A 12,617-nucleotide genomic window follows, 5' to 3' on the forward strand; every position below is an offset into this window, starting at 1 on the left:
TTTTTTTTTTTTTTTTACTTTAAATTGCCTGAACAGTACATGTTTTTTAAGTAAAACAGCTTTTCGTTTTTGCGTTTTCTTTTACATTCTCTTTTGCCCTTTCTTTTACATTCTCTTTTGCTTTTTCCTTTTTTTTTTCAGCATTAGAAATAGCCAATTTCAACGTCAACACAAAATATAATTGCTGTTTCTTGTGTACCAGGAAAAGTACCAAAATTTCTTAGTAGTACAAAAAAAGAAAAAACTTACCAGATTTATGTATGTGTTTGTATATACTTTAAGTACAAAAATATATGGATATACCCGCATAGGTCCATATAAATGTGTACAGGGAAAAATACGCATATGAAACATCGGAGCACGCGAAACTGTATGGGTAAAACATTACGTATTTGGATGGCAACCTCATGGTGAAATACTCCTTAACGAAAAAAAGTACCACTAGCTCTAACAGCAGTAGCAGTAGAAATAATAATTTTTAGCGTATTAATTATTACATTTTACGTTTCCACTAGGCTCTTTTACATGTATTGTTTGAAAGATGCGTGCGTTTAAATATATATATGTACGTTTTTATGCATGAACATGTACACATTTTCGCATTATAAAACCTCTAGTGGATGAAACATTGCTCTCTTATATAACATTGACACCCCTCACTCGTTAAATAACTATCATTCACCTTAAAAGTGTACGCTCATTTTTACATACTTAATATATTGTGATATGCGTTATATTTAAGGCATTCCTACTTATGTAACAAAATTTTTCTAAAACGTTTGAAATTTATTTCTATATAATGAATATACAAGGAGATATATAATATCCATTTTAAAACGCAAGTAAATTGTGATATATCTGAAAAAAAAATTTATTTTACAATTCTTTAGAAATATTAATTTTGCATTTTATTTCTGCCCATGTGGTTTATCGTATACATTTATATATATATATATATTTACGTATGTTTACAGTTTTTTTTTTTTTTTTTTCCTTGGTTGAAAAATCGAAAACTTCAACTTTTAAACGTCAATCTTTTTTTTTCTTCTTTTAAAAATATATACATGTAAAAAAATTTTTGAAGTGTTCCTTTTTATAATTGCGCATAAAAGATTACAGAATATTCTATTAATACTATCAATAAATAAAGTGTACATTATTGTAAGAGAAAAAAAAAAAAAAAAAAAAAAGATAAAAGAAAAAGAAAAAAAAAGAAGAAAAAAAAAGAAAAAAGAAAAAAAGAAAAAAAAAGAAGAAAAAAAGAAGAAAAAAGAAAAAAAAAAGAAAAAAGAAAAAAAAAAGAAAAAAAGAAGAAAAAAGAAAAAAAAAGAAAAAAAAAGAAAAAAAAAGAAAACGCTTTAAATAGAATATTTGCTCTCATTTTTTTTTCTTCGTTTCGCTTATTAATATTTTTTATATAATTTTCCCTTCTTTAATTTCACGTATACAAAGATTTTAATTTTGCGCCTTCTACGCAAAAATTTATTATGTTATGTATTTATGTAAATAATTATATATATTTATACATGTGTATATGTATATAGGTGTATATGTATATATGTGTATATGTATATATGTGTACATGTATATATGTGTATATGTATATATGTGTATATGCTTATATGTGTATGTGTATATATGTATATACGTGTATATTTATACATGTATACATTTAAGCCGCACTCTTTTTTTTTTCTATTTTGTTTCTTTAAATACGATTAAAAAAAATACAAATTTTTTGTTTTTTCACTTCAATAGTTCGTTTCATTTATATCCATTCCGCTGAAAGCATGTTCAAAATGTGTATATAACAAATGAATAAAGAAGAGTGAAATAAGAGAAAATTGTAAAAGTAAAAGAGGTGAAAATTGTGAAATAAATGAAAATTGTGAAATAAATGAAAATTGTGAAATAAGCGAAAATAGTGTAAATAATGTAAATAGCAAAATAAAGTGAAGAAATCTAGTATACACATGACGTACATATATATGTGTATGCATGTGTGCATGTAGGTATATACATATATGTATATGCATATATGTAAAGGGTCGCACTTCTAAGCTTGCTATGTTTGAATAAGAAGAACCAACCAAATACATATATGTATATATATATATATATATATATACATAAATGGCATAATAAATTAATGCTTCATTAGTTTACTATTATGTATAATGGGAATAATTGGCTCCTCCTTATCAAATAATATAGATGATAACTTTCACAATGAGCATGTTAGTTTTTAAAAAGATGGAAACGAAGCATATTTTAGCGTTAATAATGTTTTCATGTACCTATGTTATTGCGCATTACTGTACATTGTTGTACTTGTTTATACTCAGTTATATTATACTGTTTAATGATATGTTGTACTAAATCATACTATATAATACTTTACACCATGTTAACAATCTGATGAGCTTGAAAGAAACTGACTTCAAATTATTTGATCTACCGATTGTGCAAATATTTTTCATATGTTCCATACTTCCAAAAGTTACAAAGTGGGAAATTTGGAAATTATCCCATTGTGTATGTGTGTATTTTAGCGTATATACCTATGTGCATATAAACATGTACACATTCATATTTCTCTGTGTAATTATTAGCTAATTTTTTTTTTTTTTTTTTTCAGCCCAGAACTATTTCCTTTAACCCTCCTATAATTAATGTAAGTACACAAATTTTAATATCGAAAAACAGAGCATAAATATATAGATACGTACGTACAAACAAATATATGTATCTGCATATATATGTAGACACGTACGTATATACAAACATATGTATGTGCATATATATGTATGCATGCACATTGTAACGAAAAATGTTTTCTTCAATGGTAAAGAGAGTCACATCCAATACGTATGCTCCATTTTTATTTTCCCCAAAGAGAACAGATAATGATCGTTTGTGTAACATAATATCACAAGGACCAAATATAAACATTCAAAGAACATCAGTTGTTAGAAATTCCGTAAATTTACGTAAAAAGACACTGAGAATTATTAACAACGGAAATAATGTATATTTAATAAATTTTGTTTTTGATTCCTTATATGATGTTGACATATCTATTTATTTTTGTTGTAATGAGGAATTCACAAAGACACAGGAAACGCGGTAGGGGCATCTCAAAAAAAAAAAAAAAAAAAAAAATGAAATAAAGAATATAATTATTTGTATTATATTTTTATGTCTACTATTTTTGTACGTCCCTCTTGTATATTGTAGTCGACTGGTACATTTATTCATTGGTTTACACATTGGTTTACACATTCGTTTGTGCAGTCATTTGTGCAGTCATTTGTGCAGTCATTTGTGCAGTCATTTGTGCAGTCATTTGTGCAGTCATTTGTGCAGTCATTTGTGTAGTCATTTGTGTAGTCATTTATTCAATCATATAATTTTTTTTTTTTTTTTTTTCCAGCTACTGCCCCACAAAATACAAAACAGTCACGACAATATACCCCAAACAAATAAACCAAATATATTTGAGTAGACCTGAAGAAGGAATAAATTTAAATTTGTTTGATATAAACGACTTGAAGTGGAAACCAAGTTATGAATATATTATTCCTATTTTAATAGTGCTCAAAGCTATTGGGGCACCTGTGCCTCAGGCACAATATAATTATGCATATTTACAAGAAATTGATGTTAAAAATAATAATACTGGTTATGGGGAGAAATATAAAATTGTCCTTTATAGACAAAAAATACAATTCGGTATAAGATATTTTGAGGTGCAGGAAATTTTTGGCATCGAAAAATCAAGTGAGGCACAGTCTAACCCGGTCAGCGGCTTTCTCTCAGGGAGGTGAGTTCAAATTTGGGTCTGCACATGTGCATATACTTATATATATGTTCTCTATGTATATTTGTTTTCGTTTGTATATATACATATATGTGCGAGTGTTTTTATGTATAATTAAAAAGAAAATAATAGTGCTACTGCTCTAACGTACTATAGCGCTTGTTTATGCACAGATGACGTACACAAACCATATAAATATATATAAATATATAAATATATTTCTGTTCCTTTTCAAAGGGAATGTGTAATATGCCTAACGGAGGAACGAGATACAGCCATTTTGCCTTGCAGGCACATGTGTCTTTGTAACGTGGTAATTTAAGTCGAAATTTTAATAAAATGTTCCCATATTTTTTTAAATATTGTTTTTATTTATCTTTTTCGTACTAGTGTTATTCTTTTTTATCAATTTTTTTCATTCAGTTGTTTTATAATTATTGATTTGTATGCATATATTTATAAGTAAACGTGTACATATGTACATATATACGTATGTAGGCATGTACATATGTACATATGCACACGCACACACACACACACACACACACACATACCCCCCCTGTGCATATTTTTAAACACCTGTTTTTCTTCCCGTCAAAGTGCGCAAACGTTGTAAGGATGCAAAATACAAAATGCCCCATTTGTAGGCAAGGTAATACTAACGCACGTGCATAATATAGAAGTACATATGTGTGTGAGTGTGTATAAATATATATTCTCGTACATGTGTAATAACAAAAAAAAATATCAATAAATTTTCAATACTTTATTTTGTTTTTTATTATTAATTACTATTTTTTATAACCATTGCAGATGTCAGAGGATTATTACAAATTTCCATTGATAACAATAAGAAAGATTCTGTTGTTGATTAAATAATTAATATTGTACCCTTTCTTATTAAATACTAATTTAGTGTTATAAATCGTTTCCTTTTTTTTTTATATTTTTATTTTATCTCATTTTCCATCTCTGTAATTCTTTAACTTGATATCCTTTTTCCACAGTGCTGTGTTTTAAATTTTTATCGCCTTTCCACTATTTGTATTTTTTTTAAAGTAAAAAATGGTAGTCTTTTTTTTTTTTTTTTTTTCTTTTTTAAGTTACATTTAAGTTACATTTGTGGCTAGTTTATTTCACACATATGAATATTTTGATGTTATTATGATACATATTATTATGTAGTACGTATATGTATACTTTTATGTATATACATATACGTGTGTGCAGTAGTTTTACTCGTTGCTTTATAATAACATTAAGTTCCACATTTATTTTGTGCTATAGTTTTGCTATTATTTGTGATAGTTTATAAATATGGATTCGTTTTATAAAAAATATTATATTTATTTACGAATGTATTATATCTTGTATTTTTTTTTTTTTTTTCCCTTTTTTTTTTTTTTTTTTTTTTTGTATTCATCATTTAATATTTTTTTTTTTTTCTGTGTGTATCTGTGTAATTGTATGCGAATAACTACTTCTCGAACTTTTTACAAAGTTGCATTCTTTAAACAAAAAAAAAAAAAAAAAAGACAACTGTGTGGTCACAATTGATGATAAAATTTTCTCTCTCTGAGTTATTTATTCGTTCCTTTGTTTTCTTGTTTGTTTGAATATTCGTTTGTTTGAATATTCGTTTGTTTGTATATTCGTTTGTTTGTATATTCGTTTGTTTGCATATTCGTTTGTTTGTATACTCGCTTGTTTGCCCTTTTGACATTTCGGTATATGCTGATAACTGTGAAAAAATTTGGGGGAAGGTACTCGAAAATGTATGTATAGCCAAAATTTCCTTTTTCTGAGCACATATACTTATATATATATATATATGTACATGCGCACATATGTATGTAGATCCACCATATGGGCTTTAATTTTTAATTTTTCCCATTTTGATCATCACTCGGTACTACATACCTTCGTAGTGACAATGTCGAAGAGTACTTTTACTAAACCGCTAGTTGTACAAAACAAAAAATAATGTAGTAATGCTTTTCAAATTGCATATAATGAACACGTGTATATATTGTGCAGTGAAAAAATATACCAATTCAGTTTCGTTAATTGATTCGAACTGCTATGCGATCTCGTGCCTACCCATCCAGTTATAACGCTTATGTAGAACCACATACATATGTACATATATATATATATATATATATGTGCACGTACGTATATTTGTTCCCTTTTAACACTACTTTGTGTTTCGCACAGGTATTAATATCATTACACTTTTTATTGGGCTTTTTTTATAATTATATTAATACACCAATTAAAGTACATTTGTCTGTTTTTAAGTACTGCCTTTAAATTATATATATATATATGTATGTATGTATATGTATGTATGTATATGTATTTCTTTTTTTTTTTTTTTTCTATTTCCTACAAATTAACCTTGTCTGTTCATATTTTTTTTTTACGTGCAAATTAATTTTATTATTTCATCTTAAGGTTCTTTTCCCTAAGCTGTTGTGTGTCTATGTTGAGCAGTCACAAAAACAGTATGTGTATTATAAATACAAATGTATTACATGCCCCTACAAAAAATATATTATGTTATATCGCGTTATATTATGTTATATCAAGTTATATTATGTTACATCATGTTATGATTTTTTTTTTTCTTTTTCATACTCCTGCTTCATACGAAAAGAGTACGAAGTGCTGGGGCACAAGTATGTTCCAAGTCCTGTTTAATATTTTTTTATATATATACATGGGTTTATGAAAAATGAACTTCTTTTCTTTTACGGAAGTAGGTTAAAAAAAAGAACAGGAAGTAAATAAGATAATTCATTTTGTCTCAACTGCTTCATGTCGATATTTCATCCATCTGTTTATTTGTTCGTTTTTTTGTTTGCTTATTTGTTTGCTTATTTGTTTGTTTATTTGTTTGCTTATTTGTTTGTTTATTTGTTTGCTTATTTGTTTGTTTATTTATTTGTTCGTTTGTTTATTTGTTCTTTTGCTCGTTTGTTCGTTTGTTCTTTTGTTCGTTTGTTCTTTTGTTCGTTTGTTTGTTTATTCATTCAATTATTTATTTTATATATTTATTTATTTATTTTATCTTATTTTTTATTCTGTCATTTAGAGAGCCCAGTTTAAGATCACTAGCTAATGTTGCAAGGTTTATACTATGGAATAACTCAGTTTTTCTTTTTTATATTAATTTTTATGCACTTTTTATCGAATTATTTGAAGAGAGTTCCATGGGTAATAACAACGTATGTGAGAAGGAAGGAACGCTATGTGCCCCCATGGCATAAGAAGCGAAAAAGTACACATATACATTTACATATATATAATTTTATATATACTTAATATTCCTTTACATACTGTACATTCGCATTTACACATTTATACGTATCACATACAACTGCTTTTTTTCTTTTTTCTCTTTTTTTTCCCTCCTTTTTTATTAAAAATTATTTTGGTCTAGGAGAACCTCATATGAGTTTACCCGAAATTAAAAATTAAGATATAACCGAAATGTTAGAATAAGAAAAGGAACGAAAGAAAAACAAAATAAAACAGCAAAACAGCAAAACAGCAAAACAGCAATACAGCAATACAGCAAAACAGCAATACAGCAATACAGCAATACAGCAATACAGCAATACAGCAATACAGCAATACAGCAATACAGCAATACAGCAATACAGCAATACAGCAATACAGCAATACAGCAATACAGCAATACAGCAATACAGCAATACAGCAATACAGCAATACAGCAATACAGCAATACAGCAATACAGCAATACAGCAATACAGCAATACAGCAATACAGCAATACAGCAATACAGCAATACAGCAATACAGCAATACAGCAATACAGCAATACAGCAATACAGCAATACAGCAATACAGCAATACAGCAAATGATCATATAAACAAAAAAAAAAAAAAAAATCTACATTTTAAAATTATAACCTCCAACGTATTTTAGAACAAAATTGTCATGATAATCATCGTACTGACTATTAGATGTTTTGCTTTTTAATATTTAACACATAACTTTGTACGTGCGCAATAATAAATGGACATAAAAAACAAGGAAAATGATATAAAGGGGCATGTTCTCCAACCAAAGAGTTGTACATTTTATTGAATAGTATAAATATGATATATTGTATATATATATATATATATGCTTTCCTTGTAACGGCGCCTCAAAATCGTAACTTACCTTCAGCACTTAAATTATAAAAATAAAATAAAACCAAACAAAACAAGATAAGTAAAAACAAAGCAAAAAAAAATATGATAAAACAGTGCAAAAAAAAAAATATGATAAAACAAAGCAAAAGAAAATATGATAAAACAAAGCAAAAGAAAATATGATAAAACAAAGCAAAAGAAAATATGATAAAACAAAGCAAAAGAAAATATGATAAAACAAGGCGAAGAACAATTGAAGGTGAATGTTGCATGAAGAGTAAAAAAAAAAAAAAAAAATACAACAAAAAGTGTGCCCCTTTTTGGCTTTAATTTGAACTCTCAATTTATTGGTAAAATTTTATATGGAAAAAGTAAAATGTACGTGAATAAACTCACATTTGTAAAATAGCAGATACAAACTGTTTTACCTAATATATATATGTGTACATCATATTGTACCGCAAACATTATGTATATATATATTATAATATGTAATACTCTCATAAATGTGCACGTGTATATTTGCAGCATAGCCAAACAACCCATAAGATGATTGTGATAAATTGTGCGCTAGAAATTAAGAAGCCTCCTTTTTATTGTTTTTTTTTTTTTTTTTGCACTTTTTACCTTTTTTTTTTCTTTGTACCTTTTTCATTTTTTATTATCATTTTTATTATTAATAATATATATTTTTTTTTTTTTTATATAATTTTCAATTCTTTTTTCCTATTTTTGTTTCTCTTTTTTTTTGTTTTTTTTCGGGGTTTTCGTTTTTTTTTCCAATTTTTGCTTTTTATTACTTTTGCGTTTACTTTTGCTCTCGTTACTTTTGTTCCTCTTATTTCTCCATTTTTGTTTCATCTTGTTTGTTTCATATCGTTTGTTTTATCTTGTTTGTTTCATCTCGTTTGGTTCATCTCGTTTGGTTCATCTCTTTTGGTTCATCTCTTTTGGTTCATCTCTTTTGGTTCATCTCGTTTGGTTCATCTCGTTTGGTTCATCTCGTTTGGTTCATCTCGTTTGGTTCATCTCGTTTGGTTCATCTCTTTTTTTTTTTTTTTTTTTTTTCTTACCTTTCGTGCCCTCCAGAACAAAAAAAATATACAAGAAGAGTACCGTACCTCCTATTTATATTTGCCGAGGAAAATGCTTACATACAGTTTGTTGATCTTAGTAGTATATCTAGTACTAGTAGTACTATGTTACGCACAAAATTTTAAGGGTTTGTCATATGGTGAGGTTTGCTCAAAATCAACAAAAGTGCATGAATCGGATTTGTATAGAGGAAGAGATCAAGGGGATCCTTCAGTGAATTGTAATTATACACACCTTTTCAATTTATTAAAGAAAAATAGTAAAACTAATGAAAATAAAATAGCAGTAACCGAGTTTGAGTTTGGTGAACCTAAATTTTCCCTTTCCTATGACACACTTTTTAATAGAGTGCAAAATTTTAGTTATTCATTGAATAAATTAGAAGGAGGAGTACCTATGAAACATTATGATGAGGATCATAATAATGGTAACTTCAGGTTGTTAGGTATATATGGAGCTAATTCAGCCAACTGGATAACAGCTGATTTAGCTTGCATGCTCAGTGGTGTTACAAGTTTAGTGATGCACTCCAAATTTAGTATTAACGAAGTAGTGGAAATTCTAAATGAATCAAAGCTTTCGTGGTTATGTATAGACCTAAATTTGGTTGAGAGCTTACTAGAACATAAAGCTGAATTGCCCCATGTGAAAAAACTTATAGTGTTAGATAGCATTCCTGATTCCAGTAAGATAGAAAAAAGGGTCAGCAGAGTTGAGCTCTCAAAAGGTGGTGCAAGTAGTACAGTAAGTAGCGCAGTTAAAAATGGCAGTAAGAATGAAGCAAGTAAAACGAGCAAGGTGGAGAAAGCGGACAATGGGGGTAAAGCGAATAAACCGGATAGGAACAAAATTGAAAGGGAAAAAGCTGAGCTGTTCGAAAAAGTTAAAAAGAATGGAAAGGAAATGGGAGTGGATATATGCGATTTTGAGTCGATGACAAAACAAAATGTGAAGGACTATACGATACAACATGAAGAACCAGAGTTCATTAGCACAATAGTGTATACATCAGGTACATCTGGAAAACCAAAAGGAGTTATGTTAAGTAATAAGAATTTATTTTATACAGTAGTACCAGCAAGTAGTGTAAGCTTATTTCATGCATTTAATCCTAATATACATTTTTCTTATTTACCATTATCACATATATATGAAAGGACCGTAGTATATATTGGTTTATTTCGTGGAATGGAAATAAGGGTGTGGAGTAGAGACTTAAATTATTTTGGAAAAGATTTAAGTGTATGTGGAGCAAATATAGTAGTAGGAGTACCAAAGGTGTTCAATCGATTATATACTACGATACAAACAGAGATATCAAATTTACCACCATTAAAACGTTTTATTGTAGAAAAAATATTAGCACTCCGTCAATTAGACAATAATGGTAATTTAGGTAAACTCATAGAATCAGTTACAAAAGTATCTAAAAAAATTAGAAATAAAATTAATCCAGATTTAGCTTGTATGTTTAATGGTGGTGGTAAGATATCACCAAAAATAGAAAAGGAGTTAAGTACTCTATTAGATATAAAATTTTATCAAGGATATGGATTAACAGAAACTACTGGACCATTATTTGTACAAAATAAAAAAGATAAAAATTTTAATTCTATAGGAGGACCTGTGTCTTCACATACACAATATAAAGTGTCTACATGGGAAACATACAGTGCATCAGATAGTAAACCGAAAGGAGAGTTACTAATAAAAAGTAAACAATTATTTAGTGGTTATTTCTTAAAAAGGGAACTGACAAAAGATGCATTCACAGAAGACAGTTTTTACAAAACAGGGGATGTAGTTCAAATAAATGATAATGGAAGTATTACATTTTTAGATAGATGTAAAGGATTAGTAAAATTATCACAAGGAGAATATATAGAAACAGATATGTTAAATAATTTGTACTCTGATATTACGTTCATTAATTATTGTGTAGTATATGGAGATGATTCCTTAGATGGTCCTTTAGCTATCATATCAATTGATAAAGAACTATTAGCAAAAAGTTTATCTGAAGATAATATTTTCAAAGAGTTAGGTATTACAGAAAAACAATTTTTAGAAACCATTGATGATAATAAGATTAACACAAATGTCTATATAGATTATGTAAAACAAAAAATGTTGGATGTATATAAAAAGACCAATCTTAATAGATATAATATTATAAATGATGTTTATCTAACTGTTAAACCTTGGGATACCAGCAATTATTTGACACCAACTTTTAAGTTACGAAGATTTTTCGTTTTCAAAGATTATAATTTCTTCATTCAAAAAGTTAAAGATTTCTACAAGATGAAGCTCAAGGGGAAGAAGTGAATCATATAGGAGAGGGTGATATGATGCCGGTCCTCTGGGTCTTGTGCCACCCGAAGAAGAACGGACATACGGAGCAGGTTAGCTTTTAAATTATATACCAACGTATCTATCATTTTGTTTTTCATTTTGAATTTTATTTTGATATTCATTTTGAATTTCATTTTGATTTTCATTTTGTTTTTCATTTTGAATTTCATTTTGATATTCATTTTGAATTTCATTTTGATTTTCATTTTGTTTTTCATTTTGAATTTCATTTTGATATTCATTTTGAATTTCATTTTGATTTTCATTTTGTTTTTCATTTTGAATTTTATTTTGATATTCATTTTGAATTTCATTTTGATTTTCATTTTGTTTTTCATTTTGAATTTCATTTTGATATTCATTTTGAATTTCATTTTGATTTTCATTTTGTTTTTCATTTTGAATTTCATTTTGATATTCATTTTGAATTTCATTTTGATTTTCATTTTGTTTTTCATTTTGAATTTTATTTTGATATTCATTTTGAATTTCATTTTGATTTTCATTTTGATTTTCATTTTGTTTTTCACTTTGTTTTTCACTTTGTTTTTCACTTTGTTTTTCACTTTGTTTTTCACTTTGTTTTTCACTTTGTTTTTCGGATTGCTTTCCAGCCTTTTTATCTATTATTACATTTTTCTGTCCATTTATTTATTATATATTTTTCCTCCCTAGGCCTCTAACAAGATTGTAACGCATTATAGCTAACTTGAACAAATAGTCCATCTCATTGATAATAGAGATTTACAGTAACATACACAGATGCACATGTACACGCACATGCCCGCCCCACATTCCTATGCACATCAGCGAAAAAATGTAGTTGCGTAGAACGTCATCTCTTTTGTAAAATCAGATATGTAGAACAAAAAAAGGAAGAAGGAAATGATAGTGGTCCGACGTGCTGAACCATCGCACATGTTCCTTCCCACGTATCTCCTATTCATCCTTGTCCTTTTGCAAAATTTTTTCATTGATTGTATTATTATTAATTCTATCCTTATATTTGGTTTTACAATTTTATCGTTAAACAAGTTACACACTTATCTGCCATCTTCCGACTTATTTGATTACCTAACTACTTATTTGATTATTTATATATATTTTTTTTAATTTTATTTTCAATTTCTTATTTAATTTTTAATTTATTTAACTTTTTAACTTTTTAATTTCTTATTTA

The 12,617-nt window shown here is 27.5% G+C and overlaps 2 protein-coding genes across 2 annotated transcripts; both read left to right on the top strand.

Moving 5' to 3' along the window:
• Nucleotides 1-2,177: 2,177 nt before the first annotated feature.
• PmUG01_04017200 (RING zinc finger protein, putative) lies at nucleotides 2,178-4,695 on the top strand (the record flags this gene model as incomplete). Its single annotated transcript, XM_029003166.1, has 6 exons — nucleotides 2,178-2,237; nucleotides 2,852-3,126; nucleotides 3,434-3,823; nucleotides 4,058-4,133; nucleotides 4,421-4,472; nucleotides 4,634-4,695. 6 exons carry the CDS (start codon nucleotides 2,178-2,180, stop codon nucleotides 4,693-4,695), a joined length of 915 nt encoding a protein of 304 aa, XP_028859627.1.
• A 4,438-nt stretch (nucleotides 4,696-9,133) lies between these two features.
• PmUG01_04017300 (acyl-CoA synthetase, putative) lies at nucleotides 9,134-11,410 on the top strand (the record flags this gene model as incomplete). Its single annotated transcript, XM_029003168.1, has 1 exon — nucleotides 9,134-11,410. One exon carries the CDS (start codon nucleotides 9,134-9,136, stop codon nucleotides 11,408-11,410), a length of 2,277 nt encoding a protein of 758 aa, XP_028859628.1.
• Nucleotides 11,411-12,617: the final 1,207 nt, after the last annotated feature.

The sequence above is a fragment of the Plasmodium malariae genome (assembly GCF_900090045.1).
Source record: "Plasmodium malariae genome assembly, chromosome: 4".
NCBI classification, from domain to species: Eukaryota; Apicomplexa; class Aconoidasida; order Haemosporida; family Plasmodiidae; genus Plasmodium; species Plasmodium malariae.